At 42.9% G+C, this 25523-nt stretch overlaps 1 protein-coding gene across 7 annotated transcripts in view; it reads left to right on the top strand.

The window, feature by feature from the left end:
- Window positions 1-25523, top strand: part of SPTBN1 (spectrin beta, non-erythrocytic 1) — a 243093-nt gene that overhangs the window by 192384 nt on the left and 25186 nt on the right. For all 7 annotated transcript variants that reach the window (XM_072987493.2, XM_078382288.1, XM_072987500.2 and 4 more), the window contains 10 exons: window positions 6697-6787; window positions 10360-10506; window positions 11468-11731; window positions 12447-12671; window positions 12849-12938; window positions 14919-15197; window positions 17864-17994; window positions 21162-21366; window positions 23336-23710; window positions 24333-24577. In XM_072987493.2, the coding sequence (XP_072843594.2) occupies window positions 6697-6787; window positions 10360-10506; window positions 11468-11731; window positions 12447-12671; window positions 12849-12938; window positions 14919-15197; window positions 17864-17994; window positions 21162-21366; window positions 23336-23710; window positions 24333-24577 (2052 nt within the window). The remainder of the gene's footprint in view (window positions 1-6696; window positions 6788-10359; window positions 10507-11467; window positions 11732-12446; window positions 12672-12848; window positions 12939-14918; window positions 15198-17863; window positions 17995-21161; window positions 21367-23335; window positions 23711-24332; window positions 24578-25523) is intronic.

Raw genomic sequence — 25523 nt, 5'->3', positions numbered from 1 at the left:
TTAATATCTTGACTTGTTCCAAAGCTCTTCATTAGCTATATTCTCCTAGTTTGGATACTGCAGGAAACAATAACTAACTGAAGTCACCCTAGATTTGTCATTCACTCACATGAAAGAACTGAGAGTGTTGTGTGCACAGCTAAAGGTTTGTTCGTATCTTAATTTACAGAGATGAAATGCAATCATTCACATGTATTTAAGGTCTCAGACTATGGCTCCCTTTAGATGTCATGCTAAGCCATAGTTTCTGATACCTGTGGTTCATTGCTTTAGCAAAGAGTCAAGCTACCTACCAATTGTTTCCATCTTCTTTCATGTTCCTTTTGTCAGCAAGCAACTGAGAAGACAAGCCTAGAACAAGCCACAATTCTGGATTTTAACATAACAACAAGCTGGCATTCCCTGGCTAAGAAACCGTGGCTTATTTGCAGGCACGAGTTCAGAACAACAACAAAGCAGAATTCAGCAAACCACAGCCTGGCTTACCATTCTGTAAATTGCTTACCAGCCTATAAATTGCTTCTGGGTTGGAATGGTCAACTTCTCTTGTGACTAAATACAGATTTTCTAGGGTATCATTGCTTCCAGCTTTAGATCTGTATGACTTATTTTCATTTTGTATATATCTAAATAGCTTTGCTGCTCATACATAAAAAAATACTTAAAGTGGTTAATGCTTTAAAATACACACGTGTCCTTCTTTTTGTAAATATGTAGGTGTCTTTGTAGGCATCCTTCAGTCTCAAGAGACTATGGTATCGTGCTCTGTATGGAGGTCTTGGAACAGTGTCTTGTGTGGCTGAGAAGGCCAATTCGAGAGTGACAATCCCTTCCACACTGGAGACAAATCCAATCTGTCCCCTGTCCAGCTCCCTGGTTTTGCTTGTTTCGGGACTGCCTCTTTGCCTCGGTCTGCTGTACAAGTGTCTCTTCAAATTGGGAGAGGCCATGATGCACCGCCTGCCTCCAGGCTGAACGCTCAGACGTCAAGGTTTCCCATCTGTTGAGGTCCATTCCTAAGGCCTTCAGATCCCGCTTGCAGATGTCCTTGTAACGCAGCTGTGGTCTCCCTCGGGGGCGGCTTCCCTGCACTAATTCTCCATACAGGAGATCTTTTGGAATCCGACCATCAGCCATTCTCACGACGTGCCCAAGCCAACGTAGACGGCGCTGTTTCAATATTGTATACATGCTGAAAATTCCAGCTCGTTCTAGGACTACTCTATTTGGAACTTTGTCCTGCCAGGTGATACCAAAAATGCGTCGGAGACAACGCATATGGAAGGTGTTCAGCTTCCTCTCCTGCCGTGCACAAAGGGTCCAGGACTCGCTGCAGTATAGGAGTGTGCTCAGGACACAGGCTCTATAGACCTGGATTTTGGTGTATGCCGTCAACTTCTTGTTAAGCCATACTCTCTTTGTGAGTCTAGAGAACATGGTAGCTGCTTTCCCAATGCGTTTATCCAGCTCGACATCTAGGGAGAGAGTGTCAGAGATTGTTGAGCCAAGGTACACAAATTCATGAACAACCTCCAGTTCTTGCATGGAGATAGTAATAGAGGGAGGTGAGTCCACGCCCTGGCACATGACTTGTGTTTTCTTCAGGCTGATAGTTAGTCCAAAGTCTTGGCAGGCCTTGCTAAAATGATTTATGAGTTGTTGGAGGTCTTCAGCAGAGTGGGCAACAATGGCTGCATCATCAGCAAAGAGGAAGTCCCGCATACATTTCATTTGGACTTTGGTCTTCGCTCTCAATCTAGAGAGATTAAAAAGCTTTCCATCTGATCTAGTCCGGAGATAGACACCTTCTGTTGCAGTTCCAAAGGCCTGCTTCAGCATGACAGCAAAGAAGATCCCAAACAGGGTTGGCGCAAGGACACAGCCTTGTTTTACTCCGCTTCGGATGTCAAAGGGATCTGATGTTGAGCCATCAAAAACTACAGTGCCCTTCATTTCCTCATGAAAGGACTTGATGATATTAAGGAGTTGAGGTGGACATCCAATCTTGGGAAGTATTTTAAAAAGTCCGTCCCTGCTAACCAAGTCAAAGGCCTTTGTGAGATCTATGAAGGCCACAAAGAGTGGCTGTTGTTGTTCCCTGCATTTCTCCTGCAGCTGTCGGAGGGAGAATACCATGTCAGTGGTGGATCTGTTAGCTCGAAAACCACACTGTGATTCTGGATACACTCTGTCTGCAAGCACCTGAAGTCTCTTCAGCACAACACGGGCCAGCAGCTTCCCTACAACGCTGAGAAGAGAGATACCACGGTAGTTATTGCAGTCGCCCCTGTCGCCTTTGTTCTTATACAATGTGACGATGTTTGCGTCCTTCATGTCCTGTGGTACTCCACCTTCTCTCCAGCAAAGAGAAAAGAGTTCATACAGCTCAGTGGTGATGATCTCTTTACAACACTTCAAAACTTCAACGGGGATGTTGTCCTTTCCAGGTGCCTTGCCAGAGGCAAGGGAATCCAAGGCTGCTTTTATTTCTGCTAAAGTTGGTTCACTGTCCAGCTCTTCCAAGAGAGGCAGGCACTCAATGTTATTTAGTGCCTCTTCCGTTACTACATTCTCTTTAGAATATAGCTCAGAGTAGTGCTGTACCCAACGTTCCATCTGCTGTGCTCGATCCTGGATGATCACGCCTGTAGTAGACTTCAAGGGAGCAGATTTCTTCTGTATTGGACCTAAAGCCTGCTTGATACCATCATACATTCCCTTGATGTTACCTGTGTCCGCTGCTATCTGTATCTGAGAGCAGAGCTGAAGCCAATAATCATTGGAACATCTCCTGGCAGTCTGTTGGACTTGGCTACGAGCAGCTCGAAGAGCCTGCAAGTTGTACTCACTAGGACAGGCTTTGTATGCTGCTAGAGCTCTCCTCTTATCCTCGATGGCTGGAATCAGCTCCTCTGAATGGGCTTCGAACCAGTCAGCCGTCTTTTTGGTCTTCATGCCAAATGTGGACAAGGCAGTGTTATAAACAGCGTTCTTGAAGTGTTCCCATCGTTCAGGTGCATTCGTATCAGCCGGGCCTGGAAGGGTTTCCTGAAGCACTTGGGCAAATTCCTCCACTTTTCTTTGATTGCGAATCTTGTTGATATCTATACAGTACGTGGTTTTCCTTCCTTTTTAGTGTGATACAATCTCTTTGTTTGCAGTTTTATTCTGCTACACACCAGGGAATGATCAGTGTCACAATCAGCACTCTGGTAACTGCGTGTGATCATAATACTAGATAAGCTAGAACGTCTAGTGAGGATCAAATCAAGCTGATGCCAATGCTTCGATCTTGGATGTCTCCAGGAAACTTTGTGTTGAGGCTTTGTATTAAAGAATGTGTTGGTGACACAAAGACCATAATAACAGCAAAACTCCAGCAAACGTTGGCCATTTTCATTCATCTTCCCAATGCCAAAACGGCCTAGACAGGTGGGCCAAGAGTTGTGATCAGCACCAACTCTAGCATTAAAGTCTCCGAGAATGAACAGCGGCTCTCTCTCAGGGACGTTTTTGATAGTAGCTGCCAAATCGTCATAGAATTTGTCTTTGACTTCTGTTGTGGATGACAGTGTTGGTGCATATGCACTGATGAGGGTGACCAGTCCCGCTGATGAGTGGAGCTGCAGAGACAGGATTCTTTCACTCCCCACAGTAGGTGGAACAATGGATCTCAGCAGAGTATTTCTGACCGCAAAGCCAACACCATATTCCCTGGTCTCGTTCAATGGTTTTCCCTGCCAGAAGAATGAGAAGTTTTTTTCTTTGACAGATCCCATGTCTGGCAATCTCGTCTCTTGCAGGGCAACAATGTCCATCCGCAGTCTACTCAGTTCAATGTCGATAACAGCTGTCTTGCGCACGTCGTCTATTTCCTGCAGGTTGTCAGAAAAGCCAGGGGTCATTGTCCGAACATTCCAGGTTCCCAACTTTAGGGCAGATGTTTTCTTTTGATTGTTGCGTGGTGCATGGTTATTGATCTGTTTTTCGGCTCTCTGACCATCAGAAGTAATCCCTGGCATCATGCTCTGTGCCAATCGAGCAAAACGTATAACCAGTAACTGCTAGTTCCTGTGTTATTTCGACACTGTATGCAAAGCTGGAGTGTCCTCTCCAGAGCACGAAGCCTGGGTAGAATAATATGGAGGATAGGCTGTTACCCAAGCAGCAAATCCCCCCTCTCCACGTCACTGAAATAGTCCAATGGAGAGGCAAGAGCCAATACAACTGGTTCCAGCGACGTCGCAGGAGTTGGCAGAACAACACGAACTGTCTACGGGACTCCGGCTCCGGATTTTGCCTCGAGGTTATCTCCTGAAGCCTTTTCCATGAGTGGATATAGCCACAAGGCAGTGGAGGTTTGAAATCAGAGTTTTCCTTCTCCTAGATGGGCTGCCTTACATGGCTGACGAGTCCCACCTACCCGGCCTGCTCCCTAATAGTGTGGAAGTATGATCCTACTCCTGAAACATTCCTGCCACCAGGTGTAAGAAATACTATTTGGCTATCCTATTTAGCAGATTAAAGTAAAAAAATAGAGTGAGAGGCTTCTGCAGGCACTAATTTAAAGCCAAAGCCCCGCCCCCTCAGACCATGTGGTCAAAGGGTCAGCCTACCAGGAAGAACTCACCAACTAAAATGGCCCCCAAGCACAGCTCCCTCCTGCCTCTGCTTCCTCTTCAGGAAAAGGGGTGTAGGTGTAGCCACCTGGAAAACGATCTAAAGGCTGTTATTTTATTTAGGGATTATAGAAACCACTGGAACGTGAATTGGTAAAAGCAGCTTTATGGGGTGCTGAGTCATAGCAAAGACTTATTAAAAAGCCTTTGAGGAAACATGGCTTATGCGAGAAAGCCTCGTAACATGTAATGAAATCCATAGAGAGAAAGGCATGTCAAAGCCTTTTACCCTTCATGTGGTTAAAAAATCTTGGACCAGATTTTCCCCTGGCTTAATGGCAGAGAATTTTTCATTGACTAAAGGAAGAACCTAGCCCAGTTTTTGTGGTTAAATCCAATACAGTTCAAATGGTGCACAGGAAATAAAGTTACCACTGTGTTTAACCAACATGGTTTTAAAAGCTTAATATTTTCTTCCAGTTTCAGCTGCCCAGTTGCAGAAAACTACCACAACACATAGCTATGATTTTATTTATAGATTTGAAAGGCTAGTGTAAGTACAGTAGACATATTGATTTATTTAGAATATTCTTTAGTCCTTCCGTGCATTCATAGCTTGTGGTGGTATACAAATTTTTAAAAAATCAAGAACACAAATGTGCAAAAAGCAGAGCTTTGAATACAGAGGCATGGTTTCAAAACCTTGCAGACTTTGACAAATTACTTGTTTTCTTTGATGTTTGCTTTGTAGTAACAAGGGTAAAATCCTGTGCAAAGCCAGCAAATCTTGGAAATTTCTGTATTAAATTAACACACAGGCACACACATGGAAATGAAGTCCTAGTGAAGTTAAGTTTCAAAAGTAACTTAACAAGTGGGAATGAAGTTACATTGTCAGTACATATTTTTCTTTTAAAAGCTACTTTTCAAAGGAGATTTGAAAACCTTTTAACTGTAATTTTTCAAGTATTATGCCATTCTATTATCTGCCCAAAATCTTTTCTGCAAAGAGGACTAACAAAAAAAGTTATTAACTTTGGAAGTAGTTAGTTATTTTCCTAGCGTTGCAACAAGTAACAAGAATTCATTTATTCCTTCTTTTAAGTTATACACCATCGCATTCGTGCATGCGCTCCTCTGGGTGGTTTATAAGTTGAAAGTTACAAAATTATTTGCTAAGCACTATAATGAGCATTAGGAACAAATTACTTTTTAAATAAATGACAATTTCAAGATGGTATGAACCTCGTGTTTCAAACAATTGCCTTGTCTAAGCTGTGGAGAACATACAGGAAATATGCTTCCACCCCCCCCACACACAACATACATACATACAGTGGGCTCTCGACATACGAACGTTTCGACTTACGAATCGCTCTCATAGGACTATATGGACTCGACTTACGAACTTAGATTCGAGTTATGAACTCTTTTTTCCCCTTTTTTTTAAAGCTAAGTCATCTTTCAAAAAGAAAAATATCCCCCTCTAGTGGCAGAAGGCAGAATAGCAGCTTCCCATTAGTTTCTATGGACGAAAAGAGTAGATACGGATTAAATGGTTTTCAATGCATTCCTATGGGAAATGCAGATTCGACTTAAGAACTTTTCAACCTGAGACTGCCTTCCAATACGGATTAAGTTCGTAAGTCGAGACCCCACTGTACATACGTACGTACGTACGTACGTACGTACGTACATACATACATACATACATACATACATACATACATACATACATACATACATACATACATACATACATACATACATACATACTGTAATTCCATGCTCCATGGAACAGACCCTCATGCCAACTCTGTTCTCTGTCAAAGTCCCTGCCACACGCCATCACATTTTGTCTCATTTGATTGTGTGGAAAAGTTTTGAGACCTGGCATTGTATCCTATATTTCAGGCAGTTTTCTTCCCAATTAGAGAACTGATTGAAGTCCAAATATTAGGCGATATGCACAGAGCTGTAACAGAGCTTCCATTCAAGCGGCTTGTAATAGTTCAAACCGCAGTGTCCTCATTGTTTCCACATTGAAAAACTGCTTCCTTGTTATTGTTTAAAACAGACATAAGAAGAACCGTGAGGTGGCCAGTGAGCTTCTGATGAGATTAAAAGACAACAGAGATCTTCAGAAACTTCTTCAGGATTGCCAAGAGGTTTGTCTTTGTTAGTATGTATAGAGAAGACCACTCCCTTCCTGAAGAACAAAATGTACTTGGAACAGTTCTCTATCTCTCTCTGTGTTTGTGTTTCCCTTTTACATTTGTCTCTTATCCATTAATTTACAATAGATGATAGCCATCAACCCTTAAGAAGCTAAGTAATCACTAATGGTAGCCAATGCCTAAGGAATACCCAAGTTCTGTTTTGTTTTTGTGGAAGATTGCCAGACAGCAGTGTTTTATTTAAAAATAAAAGGGAGCCCCCTTGACTTGCTCCTCCAGATAATGTCATTAAGAACATGAATTCAACATTTGTATGGTTTTTTCCCCTCATCAAAATATGGAAAAGAGTTTACCTCTGAATGCTAAGTCTGCAGAACCCTAAAATCTTGTCATGCTGATTTCTTTTCAAATCTACATGTATTTGTGTTCAGATACAGCTATTCCACTGAGCACTGCATTGCAGCGAAAGGTATTTCAAGATATTTTAAGCAGAGTTAGGAAAAGCATCAATATAGCTTGTGGAACCATGGATAGCCCTTTTTGATGGACAGGACCCGGCTTGATGGACCTGTGGTTTGACTTGGTATAAGGCAAATTCATGATAGTTGACTTCCTTAAAATGAGTTTTTTACCTCAGCTAGCTGTACTGTGGATAGATATTTTTGCCAGTTATAGTGCAAAAAAGCAAGTTTGCCAGTCTTTGTAGGGGAAGCAACCTCAAGATGGGGGGTGGGGAACCACAGAAGTCAAAGAGTGATACAGTGGTGCCTCGCAAGATGAATTTAATACATTCCGTGGTTAATGTTGTCTTGCGAAAAATTCATTTTGCGAAACATGTTTTCCCATAGGAATGCACTGAAAGCTAATTAATGCGTTCCTGTGGGCAAAAAAAGTCAGAACAAAGTCAAATTTGGTTTACAAAGGGTTTATTAATGCTCTTTAAAGCCATACATATTGTGCAGATGATTTCAAAAATTTCAATCAAAAAACTTTAACTTTTTAAATATCATAGAAAAACATTTAAAAATCAGCAAACATGAGGCAGGAACAAAAAAAAAAACAGAAAACATTCAACTTGCGAAGCACGGCCATAGGAACATTTGTCTTGCGAGTCATCAACCCCATCACCAAAACCATTCGTCTTGCGAATTTTTCATCCCGCGAGGCATTCGTCTTGCGAGGCACCACTGTACCTGGCAGTTTGAGGGGGCAGAGTCATGTTAGGAATAAGGATGGTGCTTAGTAGTGACAGGAGGTCATATCTTTCAGAGGAAATGTCTGATATTGCTTGATATCTCAGGTTGGACCTTGGTTGTTTGGGGGAAGGGAACAAATAGCCAACCTGTCTGAACCTCTGCTGCCTTTAACCGATTAGCATATGACGAGATTCGTGCTTGGTATCTTCCTGCCCCAACTGTGCAGACATAATGGGTGGAAGCTAAGAAGGCTTTATCCAACTGCTAAAGTCCTCTTAGCTTGTGGGGGCCCTTTATCCTCCCTCTGCCCAGTGTCTCATCTCACAATCTTCTGGACTGGAGGCTGAGCGCTCACTCTTTTCACGGGTCAGGAAAATATGGCACCAAATAAAACATGGATCTGCCCTGAGGACAGGAGGATCAGCCCCTGCTTGAAAGAAACCCCAGTGAGAACCTTTCCTCCGGCTTATGAACAGCATCTTTGTTAGCGCCCACTGAAAGGCAGATTCTTCTAATTCCGGCAATTATACATTTTCCTTTTATTGCCACCCTTAACGAGCCCTTTATGAAGTGACCTTTGGAAATGTTCATGAACAGATGAAACATGGTCTTTGTTGGCCAGAGAGAAGGGTGTCTGGGCCTGCCAGCCCGCTCCAGTCCACTCTTCTTGCCTGGCTGAGCTGGAGCTGGGGAGGGTGTGTGTGTGCAAAGCTCCGATCTGTCCCCTTGTTTTCCTCTGGGGGTAGTTGGCAGAAAAGATACACAGTGTGCAGCTTTTAGAAGCCTTTCCTAAATGTACAGTGTTGTTTTCATTAGGCATTAAAGAAAAATAAGAACAGAAAAGAATAGCCAGTGGGACTGAAGCCTAGTCATGTAGGAGAAATTCCATGCCAGTAAGAGAAGATGAAAACCCAGCCTTGGGTGGCATCCGGTCTTGTCCTTCTGCCAGCAGAGTTGAAACCACTGGTGGAACAGATCCCCTCGCCTTCTGTCTGCCTAAAGCTCTTTGTGTGTGTCCCACATGGTCTTCCGAGGGCTCCATGACCTTTTGGAGCAGATTTGGAGGCCGGGGGGGGGGGGGGGAGAGAGCAAGGGGAAGTCCCATTGCATGAGTATGGTCTTGCGTGTGTGGTGTTCAATGGAACACTTGAGTTGAGCAAAGCCAAAGCCAGGAAACCCCCGAGTTATCTGCACAGCACAGGGGTTCTGAATATAGGTTAGCAGTTGAATGTAAAAACAGCTCTATGCTCAGATCTTGCAAACATTCCTCTCTTTTTAAATTATAGTTCCCAGAATCCACTATTCATCAAAAGCAATTGTGCCCTCGCTCTGCTTATGGGGAGTCAAACCATTGGTCCATCCAGCGCCGTCTGCTTTGATGGAGGGTAGGGAATGTCAGAGAGGACGGGAGTCTTGTATCATTAATAGCTGTGCAGAAGAGAATCTTTTCTCCTTATCCTTCTAGCCAAAGAATCAAAGGCTCCATGGACCATAGGATTTTTTTTATTCATTATTGCGGATCTTTTCAGAACAGCTTATGATTTCTTTGGGGGGAAATCATGAGACAAGTAAAATACAGATTTAAAATGAACAAAAACAACAAAAATAGAAGCAGAGGAATACAGAAGATAAGGTGGGTCCCTTATTGTGCTAAGGGCATGACAGAGAAAAAAACATTTAATGGTTATGACACAGAGACAAAGAGAAATAGAGAGATAGAAACAAAGAAGAAATCCTTTTGGTGGTTGCATTGAGGCTCTGGAACTCCCTTCTCAAGGAGCGTGGGCTGTTCCCCCCTTTGCATGTTGCCAAAGATGTTTTGGTTTAGACAAGCCTTTAGCTCCAGATTGGCTAATGAGGAAGAGCCTTTTAACAGTGGGTTGGTCCTGTCCTTCGTTTGTCCTTGCATTTTAAAAATGACTTTTAAATTGTATCAGCTCTGCGTTTGTTTCAGCACATTGATTCATTTACTAGCATTTTAATATTGCATTTTACTGTGTTTTGTACAACAGTGGCCAAAATCCTGTTGGTAATCATGGAAGGTTTGTGTAACTGGCTCTTGCTATTTGTGGCTAATCGATGAGGTGCTTGGTCGTGTGCCCAACTAGCTGCACAACAGAAATGTGCCTTTTGCGCACTTTGTCAATTAGCTGCTGTTAGTAAAAGCACATTATGCAGATGCTACATGAACATCCATAGACTTCCACCCTACATCTGTTCTTTAAATCCATGTTGTAAGCCACCATCGTACAGTATGGTGCTATCAGCAAGACTTCAGTAGTCAAGGTAGTTCATGTGGCTGAAGGCACCCATTAAAGTATTCACAGCAACAGCACAGAAAATGACATTTTTCTGCTTGTTTTTCAGCTGTCCCTCTGGATTAATGAGAAGATGCTTACAGCGCAGGATATGTCTTATGATGAAGCGAGGAACCTGCATAGCAAGTGGCTGAAACACCAAGCCTTCATGGCAGAGCTTGGTTCAAACAAAGAATGGCTTGAAAAAATTGAAAAGGTAGGAGACCTTCCATCAGTTGTTTATGTTCAGGGTTTGTGACTCAAGAGACACCATCTATTGAGAGAAAGAGGGCAGATTTCAGACCATTTAGCCTGGGAAATACACAATGCCATGTTGGTTGCCAGCTTTGACAGATTGATAGTCATTTTATGTGTTGCAACAATTCCGCTCCAATGTACTGAGGGAGTGCTATAAACTTGGACACACAACTGTGGATGAACATTGAAACCTGACATCTGCATGTGTTGTCTTGACTTGAAAAATGCTTATCTTATGATAAAGGTGGGATGTGGCACTGCGGGTTAAACTGCAGAAGCCTCTGTGCTGCAAGGTCACAAGACCAGCAGTCGTAAGATCGAATCCACATGACGGAGTGAGCTCCCGTCGCTAGTCCCAGCTCCTGCCAACCTAGCAATTCAAAAGCATGTAAAAATGTGAGTAGATAAATAGGTACAACCTCAGTGGGAAGGTCACGGCGTTCTGTGTCTAGTCGCGCTAGCCATGTAACCATGGAAACTGTCTACGGACAAACGCTAGCTCTATGGGTTGGAAACAGGGATGAGCATTGCCCCCTAGAGTCGGACATGACTGGACAAATTATCAAGGGGAACCTTTACCTTTACCTTTTTATGATAAAGATAATCCATATTGTTCAGTCTGAAACTGCATTTTTTTCCTTCCCCAGCTGGTCCCACTTGCTTTAGATCTGGAGAGCCATTGTAGGAAAAGAATGAAAGTGATTCTATTATTTTGCTGGATGTTTGTATTGTTTGTCTTTATATTCTATTTTATGGTATTTTTGTTAACTGCCCAGAGTGGCCTGGGTTGCCCGCTGGGTGGTATAAAAATAAATAAATTGGCTGAACTCCCTGTCATTCAGGAGCACTCCATTCTGTTATCCAGACCGGTGTTGCATGAGAACCTTAGATATTCCGGGTTGTTTTCCGTTTGATTACAGGAAGGGATGCAACTTATTGCTGAGAAACCTGAAACGGAAGCGATCGTAAAAGAAAAAATAACCCGACTGCATCAGATGTGGGAAGAGTTGGAAAGCACCACCCAGACCAAAGCCCAGCGGCTTTTTGATGCCAACAAGGCGGAGCTCTTCACCCAGAGTTGTGCGGACTTGGATAAGTGGCTGAACGGCTTGGAGAGCCAGATACAGTCAGATGACTATGGCAAGGACCTCACCAGCGTCAACATTCTGCTGAAGAAACAACAGGTGAAGGGATGGATGGGAAAAGTAGATGATCGTGCTTCTTTCAGGAGCAGAGGGGAAAGTGGTCTCACCATTAGGGGTGGAAAGAAAAATCTGTTTCTATTTCCTTTTAACATGAAGCATTCTCATTTGCTTTTGCAACCACAGAGCACAGAAGATTCCTAATTCCGTTTAGTTTAAGCGTTTCTGTTCGTGTGCACAAGAAAAGGAACATGTAAAAAATTTAGGCAAAAGATTATCTTGAGCAGCATTTAGCATTCTCTTTTCCTTGGAATCAAGCTGAACAGGGCATCGTCTGCCATGTAAAAGTAGCAGCAACAGATGGGAGCTTTGCCACTCACTGTAGTCTTGTTAGATCAACTTAGTGGCCCATTGTCTTTGTACCAGTCCCATTTGATGAGGACAGCAGGAGGGCTGTTGTCCTGGAGACTTGTCAAAAAGTACCTGTTGGAAATGTCAGATCTTCCCATTGTTGGACCAAAGTGATTGGGCATTTAAAGAAAAACAACAAAAGCTAGATTCTCCAGGAACCATTCATGGTCATAAGACTCATATCCCAATTAGATTCAGTACCTTGGATAGCTCATTTAAAGTTTAGGCTAAAACCCAGACTGGGTTTTCACTGCCCTGTGAAATTGAAAGCTGCCAGCTTCCATTGAGTCTGGAAGAGGCTAGTTTGTAAATATGCACATTTCTTCCCTCCCTCAACCCACTTTAGATGCTTGAGAACCAAATGGATGTTCGTAAGAAGGAGATTGAGGAGCTGCAGAGCCAGGCCCAAGCACTGAGCCAGGAAGGCAAGAGTACCGATGAAGTTGACGGCAAACGCTTCATTGTGGAGCAGAAGTTCTTAGAGCTGCTAGAACCCCTGAACAACAGGAAGGCCCACCTGTTGGCCTCCAAGGAAATCCATCAGTTCAACAGGGATGTGGAAGACGAAATTGTGAGTGTAAACGTTGCTGTGAAAACCAGTTGGTGGGAACTCTGCGCCGGTCCCTGATTTCTAGACGGCTTTTCACCAGAACATGGTGCTGTCTTTGCATCTTTTTTAGTTCTTGTTATACTTCGTTTCCCCTTAATAGAAAATATTATTCACTCCATTTTTTTCCCACCCTTCTAGTTATGGGTTGGAGAGAGAATGCCCATTGCCACATCTACCGATCATGGTCACAACCTTCAGACCGTTCAGTTGCTAATTAAGAAGAACCAGGTAAGTGGCTGAAGTTGCCTGGATCCTAAGTAATCAGTAGTTCACAAGCAGGCAAAATGTCAAGGGAGGTTTAGGCTGTGCCCATAAGGAATGCGACCTGCAGCACATTGATACAGTGGGGTCTCTACTTAAGAACGTCCCTACTTAAGAACAATCCAACTTAAGAACAGCTCCATTTGCTAAATTTTGCTTCTACTTGAGAACAGAAATCCAAGATAAGAACAGGAAAAAAAAACCTTTCCTGCTCTTTTTTTTAATCTTAGGTCATCTTAGGTTAAAAAAAATTCTCCCCCTAGTGGTAGAGTACGTATTAACCAGCTTTGCATTAGTTCCTATGGGAACTAATGCTTCAATGTACGAACGCACCTCTACATAACAAAAAAACAGCCAGAACAGATTAATTGGTTTTCAGTCCATTCCTATGGGAAATTTTGCTTCAACTTAAGAACGTTTCAACTTAAGAACACCATTCCAAAACGGATTAAGTTCTTAAGTAGAGGTTCCACTGTAGTTTCTATGGACGGAAAAGAGCAGATACAGATTAAATGGTTTTCAATGCATTCCTATGGGAAATGCAGATTCAACATAAGAACTTTTCAACTTGAGAACCACCTTCCAATACGGATTAAGTTCTTAAGTAGAGACCCCACTGTACGCAGTCACTCCGCTCTAGGCTAGAAGGCTTATGTGTTGTATTTGTGATCTTATTCTCATTACTTACAAGAGCCTCATGGCGCAGTGGTTAAACTGCCATACTGCAGCCAAAACTGTCAGTCCCAAGTAGCCGTCTCAAGGCTGACTCCGCCTTCTATCCTTCTGAGGTCAGTAAAATGAGTACCCAGCTCGCGGTGGCGGGAGGGGAATGACAACAATGTGTAGCCTGCATAATTAACTTTTAAACCGCTTGAAGCAGCACGCTTTCCTTTCTTTTTTTCTTTTTTTTTTTTGCTTTACTTTTCGTTAGTGTTATACCCATTTTTTATTGTTGACTAAGTATGTCAACAATAAGTATGTCCGAGAGGCAGTGGAAGACAGGAGGGCCTGGCGTGCTCTGATCCATGGGGTCACGAAGAGTCGGACATGACTTAATGACTAAACAACAAAAGTATGTCAGAACTGTTACACCCATTTCACAGAACATGGGACCGAGCTGGAGGCACCATCTAAGTACATGCATCTAAGTACATTTGAGTGCATACCACTCCTTATCACAAGCTAACGGGTAGGTTTCACTTGATACTGGATCGAGTTACACACTCATTCATGCTGTGACTCTCTGCACCAGTGGTGGACTCTGGCAGGTTTGGAAATTTATGCAGGGGCACGCTAGCCCCTGTTTTGGGCAAAAGGCAAGTGGAGGGGGGCAAATATAAATGTATGCTCCCAACCCAAACACTGGCTAGTCTCCTGTTTCCTAGCCCCACTTATACAACAGGAGTGATATGCTTGGCAGCAGTGACAGATCGCCATTAATTAAGGAGTTCCATTTTTTATTTCAGGGTGTGCAGAAGCTTATGCCATTGCATGTGCCTGAATTTTTTTTAAAAGGAACTCTTTAATTAGCAACAATCTGCTGCAACCAGATTGCACAACTCCCATTGTGCAAATAGGGCTACACAACAAGATCCTACTGACAGCTGTGCTTATTGATTTTGTTTATTTATTTAAAATATCTTTACCCTGCCTTTCACCTTAAAAGGACTGTAGAGGTGTTGTACTCTAAAATAAAGAGGCCTGATGTGGAAACTGCCACAAAGATGTTAATCCCTGTGACAGGAATAACAGAAAGACCAGCTTTGAGGCAGCTGTCTTGAAATGACCTGTGGAAACGCTGTTCCTGTCCAAAATGGTTGCCGTCTCACTTTGCCACAGAGCATTTTGGGTGTCTGTGCTTTTGGATGGCTTCCTTTGGATGCCTTTTTTTTTAGTGTTTGTTCAGTCAGCTCTTTCCAGTGTGAGTATTGAATTTCCCCACATTAGACACTTCAGAAAGAAATCCAGGGACACCAGCCTCGTATCGATGACGTTTTCGAAAGGAGCCAAAATATCGTCACAGACAGCAGCCTTAACGCCGAAGCAATCCAGCAGCGGCTCGCAGACTTGCGGCAGCTGTGGAACCTCCTGATAGAGGAGACCGAGAAACGCCACAAGCGCCTTGAGGAGTCCCACAAAGCCCAGCAGTACTACTTCGATGCTGCAGAGGCCGAAGCCTGGATGAGCGAACAGGAGCTGTACATGATGTCCGAGGAGAAGGCTAAGGTGAGTGGACTCTCAGGGGGGACGTGGCCTGTAGGAAGCAGAATGCACAGAAACTCTCCACATTTAACAATCTGGGAGATCTCTTGGTGGTGACCCCTTTTCTGCCCATGAACCCAAGTTCAGTTTCAGGACAGTTTTTGGGTGTGGGAGGGGGGACTTTTTTTGTGGGGAATGCGAGCCTGTTTCATCTCAAAGTTTTTACCAACAGTCGCTAAGCCTTCAGAGAAGCATGTCGCTTGATTACAGTTGGGGGGGGGGAAGCATACCAACCGACAAATAAGGTTGCCATAGAGGAGGGGACATGGCTGTCTAGGGAAGTCTAGTGGGCTTAGGAAGGAAAGATTTGACCCAACGGTTTGAGGCTTCCCACCCAGTGGTGGCCCAGCTGTGCAGGCCCTTAACGCTCTTGCATGACCTCTTAGGGTGTGATTGCTGAAATGAATATTCATGTCTGAAGCAGCCCTTAGCTGAGAGCCATCCCAATTCAACTGGACTGAAATAGGCTGAATTAGCAGTACTGCCTTCCGCCAAACTGACGGAAGCATTTTTACAAAACAAGCCCTGGCTCAGTAGAGCACATGCTTGTTGAGGGAAACGTTCCTGTTCAGCAACTGTTGTTCCTGCCTGATAGGTCTGGGAAGTGAATTCTTGATGGGATGCTGGCCATCGGTGCAGACAGTCGTGAGCTAAAAAGGCAGATGATTTGATTCTGTGTCAAGCAGCTTCATGTTCTTGATTCATCCCCAGAGTGTTACCTAGGTAAAGGGAGATAAGCGGATAACATTTATCACTTCTGCATGGTCCATTTACGGCAGGATTCACAATTCAGCAATGCCTGCTCCTGTTTTTGCCGTTTTAGATTGAAGGCTCCCTCATTTCTATCTTTTTCGTCTGTGTGAGAAGTCTGGGTTTGGCGGACATCATGTTATGGCACACACAGAGCGAAACAACAGCTCCCACCCAGCCTTGATCAGCAGATTTCAAGGTTCTGACTATTGACAAAACAACCCACTCATGTGGCTAAACTAGACAGTACAAGCACCAGCTCAGAGTAGCTGGAGCAAACTAGCCCATACCTGTCTCATGTTCCCAAACTCTTAATGCTTCTCAGGGAGCACTTGCTGAGGTCAGTTTTAGAACATGATCAAACCACTTTAAAAATCAATTCCTTCGTTGTCAGTTGCTGTTTCTTTTATGCTTTGCACGCTATGGATTCTAGCGCTATTTTTAGGGTGGACCTAGAAGAGGTTATTCTTGTCCGACACACAGGCACTTGGTTGTGTAGGAAAAACAAAAATGAAATGAAATGCAGTTTGGTTTGCTTGTGAATTTCCTTGTTCATCTTTGGTTTGGTTGATTTTCCTTCTGTTCCTTGTGGTGATTCACAGAAAAATTACAGCAGAGAAACCTTTGATCTAATTTGACCTTCTCCAGTCTTCTCTTTTGATCTGGATTCACATCCATGTATTGACTCTTCCTCTTTCCCGGCCTTATAACTTCTTGAAAATCCGGTAATTTTGTTCTGACAAATAACCTCCCTGGGATTTCCCTGGTCTCTCGGAGCTTGACTGCAATCCTTTTTGTAGCTGGGAGAGAAACTCATTTCTATATATTGTAATATTATATGGCTGCAAGCTCTCCTGTTGTACTGCGGAGTATTTGACAGTTGTTTGGTCTTCCATGGGCAATTAAGAGCCATTACAGAAGACCTTCTCATAGAAGTTGAAACTGATCAAACACTTTTGTTGGTATGGATCAATCTAACTGTCCACATTTTTAAACTCTTTTGGGGCCGGGGGAGGCTAGCCATAAGTATCCTTGCAGTAAGCCACCTCCGCTTGCAAATTTACCAAAGCACCTCTGTGCCCAAGTTCCCATATGTAAGCACACATATACAGGTGTACCTCAGTTTACGAACGCCTCAGTTAACGTAATTTTTGGTTTACGAAAGAAAATCCATTGAAAATAATGCCTCGGTTTATGAATTTTTTTCTCAATACGAAGCAAGTTTCCCCAGGATGCATTGCGCCTGGAGGTTTATAGCGTCGCCCCCATGCACGTGTTCTTGTGAGAAACCATGTTTCGACTTGCGAATTTTTCGCAATCCGAAACATCCCAGAGAACTCATTAAATTTGTAAACTGAGGTATGCTTCTATGCTCCTATTCAGATGTGTCACAAACCAACTTTGTCTGTACCACTCATGGCATTCATGCCGTGGTGTGGCTATTCATGTTAGTAAATCATACCTACAATATTAGGTTTTAGTACTCTTGTAAATGACAGCTTTATACTAGATTGCTTTTGCAGTCTTTTGCCAATCACTTATCTGAACCCTTTGCATTCCTGCCTGCTGGTGGCTAACCAACATCGGACCTTGTGATTTATGACCCTACCTGCTACAATATTGCTTTATATAGCATTCAAATGGATGCTAGAATTTAGTCCCTGTAATCTGTAAATCAGCATTTGTAGCAAGACAGGGTGTCTCCAATCCCATGTTACAGTTGTAGAAGCGAATCCCAGAACGTAATCAAAGCAAATCAATAAATAACACAAGATTGCACATATTTGTATACCTTTGGCTTTAGCTATGTACATATTGCAACAACTCCCTCCATCACTGTGCCAATTTAAGTAACATGGTGTTCTCCCTTATCACTTCAGGATGAACAAAGTGCTGTTTCCATGCTGAAGAAACACCAGATTTTGGAGCAGGCAGTGGAAGACTATGCTGAGACTGTGCACCAGCTCTCCAAGACCAGCAGAACTTTGGTGGCAGACAATCATCCAGAAAGGTGGCCATCACAATTGCATATCTATATTTAGTTTCCCCTCTGTCCTGACCAGGATCTAGCCAGGATCTGCCATGTCGGTTCTAGATGATGGTCTATCGGGCTTCCATTTCCTTTCTGTTTACTATCCCTGAGCTCCAATGAAACCCCAATAGCTCAGTCTGGATGTGATAGAGAAACAACACTTTCTTATGTTATGAACAAGCCTGCTTACAGCTTAAGCTTGGGGGCTGTCCCCTTTTTTCTCTTTTGTACACAAAAGGTTGAGCTTGCACACCTGTACTTTCCCTTTTCCACAGCCGCAGCTCAGTACGACAGTTCTAATTAAAGAACGTTATTCTGTGGTTTGATCCCAGATCATATCCTTCCCGCACCAAATAAGAGTTCATGCATGGAACAAAGTGGAGTTTAGACTGCAAAAGCTTAATGTCTTAACAAATATATTAGCCGAAAATGAGAGATTTTGCATGAAGGTGGTTTCAGATAAATTCCCTCTGGTGGAATATAAGTTCCTGTAATTCCTGCATAAATCATAACGTGAAAAAAATAACACAGAATTCAGAACGGAATGTACATCTTGCGCATTGACTGGATCAGACAGATGTTTTGAGAGGGGTTCCCAGGCAGGAGATGAGGGAGATCATTATGGTCACCTGGAGAGTGAGAAGGAGTCAGTGTTGAAGATAGACTGCAGTATTATTCAGCATTTGAGAATATTTGTCCTCTGAGGAAGACAAAGGAAATTAGAGAAAAGAGCACGCACACAGAATTCCATAAACACCGCAAAGCAAGGGATATGATAAATAATTCATGAGCTGTATTTGACAGATGATGCTGGAATCTATGCAGCATACACAGAGTAGAGTAAAGAAGAAATGGGACGAAGGCGTCAGTTCCCGTTGTCCTGTTGTGTGCTGCATGGATTCTGGCAAGATTTGCCAACTCCATATGCTCATAAATTGTTGTTCAGTTGACAGGAAGCAAGGGATGCATCCATCGACTGTGCATTGCTTTCCTTTGGAAAGTTAAACTCACTGGCCGGAAAGAACGTTTTCATGATGTGGATTATCTGTTTATCAGTAGTAGTCAGCAGCGGCGGAAATCCTAGAAGACTAAGCCAAGTCCCACATCCTTCCTGTAGGGCATGAGAAAAGTCACTGAGTCAGACCGAGAGATCTGGAAGGTGTCTCATAACGTCTCCCATGCTTGTCTCTTTAAAAAAAAAAACATGGAGTCATCAGATTTTTGTGAACTTTGTACGTATTTGTTTTGCACAACCACAGCTGTGTTAGAAGTTAATGGAAATATACGTTGGGATCACTCTGTATGAATAAATGAACTGGATCAGAGACAGTTAACATATGGCCTGCAAAGCAAATTTATCATCTCCATGGCCTCCTAAACATATAGTTCCCTCATGCAGTGCTTTACATCTATTTTTAAAAATAATGGCCACTACTCCATTGGGAAGGTACACCACACAATGGGAACGATGTCATTATCAACAATAGATTGCTACTAATTAAAGAGGTGCTTTTTCAGTTTTAAGTGCATGTGACTTCATCTCATTGTGTGTGAGCTGTTTGCACCCCAGAATGAAAAAGAGATGTCTTTAATTGTCATTTCCATTGCACACATGGAGCTGTGCAACAGCATTTTGACCAGTTTGTACTTACAAGAATGGCACAATTATTGTATGTATTTTAGTATGTTTTGGTTGTCTTTGTTAGGCTCTGTGAGTGTGAGTGTGTGTTTACAGAAATACCCGTTCTTGTGTGATTTTAAAGGGCCATTTTAAAAAGTGCAATAGGAATAATTTTAAAAGCCTATAATGACAAGTAGATGTTTTATTAAAAAGTAATAATACGTGAAGCCCACCTATTTTTGCTAATAAAACTCATTAGAAGTAAGGCTTACAAATCTAGGAATTGAAAAATAAGTGGTATGTTTCTTGTAAGAATGAAGTTCGTATCACTAATATCCAATAATATGGTGAAGAGGTTCAGCTTCTAGTCCATTTCAGACAATTTCAAGTATGATAACAAGTGTTTTCTAAACTTGTTTGGAGGGCATATCTCTAAAATTAATGGACAAGTACAGACAATGATCTACCTATATCTAAAGTGGAGGATCAAAGTGCTTATTCAGAAATTAGCCAGAAATAAGTGCCATCTCATAAAATGCGTGAAAAGCAAAGGTGCTTTCAGACACGATTGTGGTGGCTGCCAGCTTGAGCAGCTTTAAAAGAGGATTAGGACAACTTCACGGAGTTGGTTATTTCTCATCATTTATGTTATACAATTTCTGCAGTGTTTTATACTTCCAGATGATAAAATCTTGTTGGTTTATGTAACTTGCTGCAGCTTAATTGTGGCTAATTGATGAAATGCTGGGGCACTTTTTGATTGAACAATCACGCCCTTCACCAGACATGAATTGGAGACATGCCCCCAGCATCTAATCAGTTAGTTGCTGGTAGCCACAGCAAAGTATGCAGACCTTAGGCAGATGCCAGTGGAATTCTGGCCTAATATCTGCAGTGGATTGTCTGGAAAAAACAATCATGCTAGGAAAGGTTGGGAGCAGCAGGAAAAGAGGAAGACTGAATATGAGATGGACAGACTCCCTAAAGGAAGCCATGGGCTTGAGTTTACAAATGCTGAGGAGGAGAGTTAAAGACAGGGTTTTTTGGAGGTCACTCATTCATAGGGTTGTCATGAGTCGGAGGCCACTTGATGGCACACAACAACAACAACCTGCAGTGGTGTATAACAGAAGGTAGAGCAGAAGTTGGCACCCGTAAATCAAGATTTGTTAGAAGAAACAATTATACCAGGAATAGTAATTATCAATGGATTTTAAAACCACCTTCCAGGATAGAGTGACCCCCAAAGGCAGATTGTGGTATGGTCCTCCATGAAGCAACATAATAAGACCACACAAAAATGACAGTAAAGTATTCAGGATACTGTTTTAAGTTATCCATGATTTCTAGGCATAAAGTGATGCCTTTCAATACTGGGCCTCCTTGGGGGGCTTTTGTGGGAACAGAATGCTGGCCTTTGTTCTGATGTGGCCTAATTCATCTTTAAAAAAAAAAAACGATATCAGAAATCAATACGGAACAAGGAAGGCATGACTCTCTCTTTCCCTCTTTGTGTTGCTCTCAGTGAGCGTATCAGCATGCGGCAGTCAAAGGTGGACAAGTTGTACGCCGGCCTGAAAGACCTCTCTGAGGAAAGACGGGGCAAGTTGGACGAGAGACACCGCCTGTTCCAGCTGAACCGCGAAGTGGATGACCTGGAACAGTGGATTGCAGAAAGGGAAGTGGTGGCCGGGTCTCACGAGCTGGGACAGGACTATGAACACGTGACAGTAAGATGCTTGGACCCCTGATTTCTTTTATCCCACCTGGTTTCCTCTGTTGAGGGGCAGGGGAGGTACGCCGGGCACTCCCTATTTAATGCCCCCAGTTAAAAGAGCCTTTCATGCAGAGTGCTTCCAAGAATGTTTCCTCAGATGTAAACATCACGGGTTGCCTTGGTGTAAAGAATGAAGCTAAACTAATTAAGTGCAATCAAATCAGCCATAAAATGGCTATGACTTAAACCAGTAAACACCCTAGTTACCTTGTTTGATTTCCCTGTTAAAATGACAGAAGAACAATTAAATTATATGTATTCTTGAAGGCTTTCACGGCCGGGATCCAATGCTTGTTGTAGGTTTTCCAGCTCTTCTGAAGGTTGTTCTTCTTTTGTGGGATAGTTGAGTACTGTATTTATAGCTGTGGGCTCAGCTTTTGTCCTTTTCAGGAGATTGGGTGATTATGGTGATCTGTGAGTTTTTTGTAGTGGGTGTATTGTTGTGATAAGCGGGAGAGATGATCTGTCACAAAACTGCACTAGAGCACAGTCAGAGTTCTGATGCCTGCCCTCTGAAGATGCCGGCCACAGAGACTAGCAAAACGTTAGGAAGAACAACTTTCAGAACACGGCCAAAGACCCCAAAAAACCTATAACAACCATCAATTCAATTATAGTTTTAATATTTCTTTCAGATCAGGAAGGTTATTTGGCATATTGCTGCATAACTACATGAGGGGGGTCTTGGGGTGAGGCTCCATGATCTTTGGTTTGCTTTGGATACCATGGCAATATTAGACATGCCAAGTGCATCAATTCAGTGGTTTTAACCCCATGAAAAGTCTGTAACTGACTGTGTTTACGAAGAAGAAGAGCCTGCTGTCAAGTCAATTCAGACTTACAGTGACCTTTTTCAGGGTTTTCTAGGTAGAGATTACTCAGAAGTGGTTGACCACTCCCTTCTTCTGGGATGCCCTGGGTCTGTGCTGCTCGCCCAAAGCTACACAGGCTGGTTCTTCTCCCTGGAGGCTTAGTGAGGAATTAAATTGACTCTATTGCTAGGACTTAAGATGCTGAGCTATCCAGCCAACCTGGCTACGCTTATCTCTTCATCACTGTTGTGTTAAATTGCTGTGGATCAATTCTGGAGTAGATCTCTGGCACTCCTTGTTAGACCTTTGGGACAAGTCTGAGGCAACGACTTCCAGTCTTTCACGTCTTACATCTGATAATTCTCTCAAAGAAGCAGAGTCCCACCATAACCACAACAAAAAGCCTGTGTTATCTTCATAATTCATCATGCATTGCTGGATGTGAGGGAATTGGGGAAACGTGGAGTGTCCAGAGTTACTACTTGCATGCCAGAGAATCACAGATAAATAATTCATGGCAAATAGACTAATAATAGATGGCAGGGCACGGGGATGATGAGAGAATTCTTAGCCGTTGTTATGAAAACTCTAGATCCTCCTCATCTAATTCCATGGTCACTCATTGTCTAAGCAGCCTCAGACAATGTCCCTCATCTATTGCATTTGTGAAGAGTTTTTATGCATTATTTTTATGTTAAGAGGACATGGGGGAGATCATGCTTGGTGGCTGTTGAGTAACTCTGAGCATTTTTTGCAAGCCCTGTAAAACCATTTCAAGCCTGGCTTTAAGTTTAAGATTAAGTTTGGATTGGAAGGTAGCTTTGCATCCTTCTTCTCAATTGGCCAAGAACTGGAAGCCACTTGCTTGTTGTGGGGTAAATCCTACATTTGAAGCACAGCAGTTTACGCAGTTTTCTCTAAACTCATTTTACTGAGAAATCTAGTACTGTTCTACAGTTGACCTTTGAGCATCCATGTTTTATCTATTTTAGATTAGCCATCTTTTTTGAGTTCTTTTAAATTACTTAATTTAATCTCTAGATATAGGGCAGGACTCAATAAATACATAACATTCTAGGCCCATTTCCTTCAGAATCTTTCTTTTTCCAGATGTTGCAAGAGCGGTTCCGTGAATTTGCCCGAGACACCGGGAACATCGGACAGGAGCGTGTTGACGCAGTCAATCATATGGCTGACGAACTCATCAATTCAGGACATTCTGATGCAGCCACCATCGCTGAGTGGAAGGACGGTCTCAACGAGGCCTGGGCTGACCTCCTGGAACTCATTGACACAAGAACACAGATCCTCGCAGCCTCGTACGAACTGCACAAATTTTATCACGATGCCAAGGAGATCTTTGGGCGAATACAGGACAAACACAAGAAACTGCCGGAGGAGCTTGGAAGGGATCAAAACACAGTAGAAACGTTACAGAGGATGCACACAACATTTGAACATGACATCCAGGCCTTAGGAACACAGGTGTGCAAGTTAAACCTACATACCTTTTGAAGTGCATCTTCATACTTATGAGAGCTAGGAACTTGGTGGTTGTTTTTTAAACAGAAGCTTTGATAGTTAAGAAGCTGAATGCCACCAAATTCTGTGTGATTCGATTATGCTTCTGTTGCAGCACCATGATCACACAGAGGGTGTAAATAATCTCAGATAGCAGACCCAGAATATCTTGGCTAAGATACCGTATTTTTCTGTTTATAAAATGACACTTTCCCCTAAAATAATTAGAGGAAAAATTGTGGGTCATTTTATACACGGTAGTGGGGGGGATCAATCAAAGTGCTCTGATCCCTGCTTTCCCCTGCCCTTCAACATGGGAAACCAAGTGGGGAAAGCACCCCTCCACTTTCTTTGCAAAAAGTGGAGGGGAAAGCAGCTTTTGGCAAAGAAAGTAGAGGGGGAAAGCACTTTCCTTGCAAGAAAGTGGAGGGGGAAAGCAGGAATGAAAGCACTTTGATCCCTGCTTTCCCCCTCCACTTTCTTGCAAAGAAAGAAATTTTGGGTTAGAAAAGTGGTGGTGGGGTCTTATACATGGGAACATCTTATACACGGAAAAATACGGTATTTCCTTTTTCTCTCACATCAGGTGAGACAACTGCAAGAAGATGCAGCCCGCCTTCAGTCTGCCTATGCAGGAGACAAAGCTGATGACATCCAGAAGCGCGAAAATGAGGTTTTGGATGCCTGGAAAGCCCTGCTTGATGCCTGTGAAGGACGCAGGGTCAAGCTGGTAGACACTGGGGACAAATTCCGTTTCTTTAGCATGGTCCGTGATCTCATGCTTTGGATGGAAGATGTCATTCGTCAGATTGAAGCCCAAGAGAAACCAAGGTAACGTGGAAGAGCAAGCAGAATCTTGGCCTGTAGGCATTTCATCAGAGTGAAATGCCTCCTGCACAGAGCTTGGAAAATGACTTCCTGGAGTTCAGTTCCCAGACTCTCACACCTAGCATAGTTAAAGGCCATGAGGATTCTAGGAGTTTTCATTCCATAAAGTAATACTTCCAATTTCTGCTTATATAGATAAGGTCTAGACTGTAGGCTGACGAGCCAGAGGCTTAAAAAATGTGCTGTTTTTTTTTTTAAACATGGTACATGTTAAGATTTAACTGGACATGTGACATTTGAATTCGTATCAGTACATAGTTACCATTGTGCTTGGTAGATATAGACCAGTTCTCCACCTTGGTCTATATTAGGTGGAAAGGTGGAAAGCAGACACAGCTTTCTTGTTTGGTGAGCACTTGGCCTTTGTTTCTGCCAATAGCAGCCCATCAGATCATTAAGAGGTTGGACAGTATCTTCATAGGAAAGCTTAGCACTTTTAAAATCAGAATCTAAAAACAACAAGCCTTATGGAATTCTCAAATTCACAGTGTTTCTCATTGCTTTGTGTACTGGGTGTTTGGTGTATCTTACAAACAGGGTGTCAGTCTGCACATGGCATGAAACGTTGTGTGATACTTTTTTCTTTAAATAGCATCAGCAGGATGAAGTCCATCAGAAAAAGAACCACAGGTGGCAGATAAATGTTGGCTGCTATACCAGTATCCTAACAAAAATCCCTACTCTTTGGCCTGGGGGATGCAGGGTAAAGCATTTTAATTAAGAACACAGGAGGAAAGAGTTGAATCCTCTTGTTCATGCCCATAGTGCAGTCTCGATCATTGTCCCTTGCCACTGCTATTATTAATAGATTGAAAAACCACTCCACAACATTGACTCACTATGCGCTGGGCAGAATCCTATTGCTTAAGTATGCCAGCATAAGTGCAGT

This window comes from Pogona vitticeps, chromosome 1 (assembly GCF_051106095.1).
Source record: "Pogona vitticeps strain Pit_001003342236 chromosome 1, PviZW2.1, whole genome shotgun sequence".
NCBI classification, from domain to species: Eukaryota; Metazoa; Chordata; class Lepidosauria; order Squamata; family Agamidae; genus Pogona; species Pogona vitticeps.
This window is presented reverse-complemented; position numbering and strand designations above follow the sequence as displayed.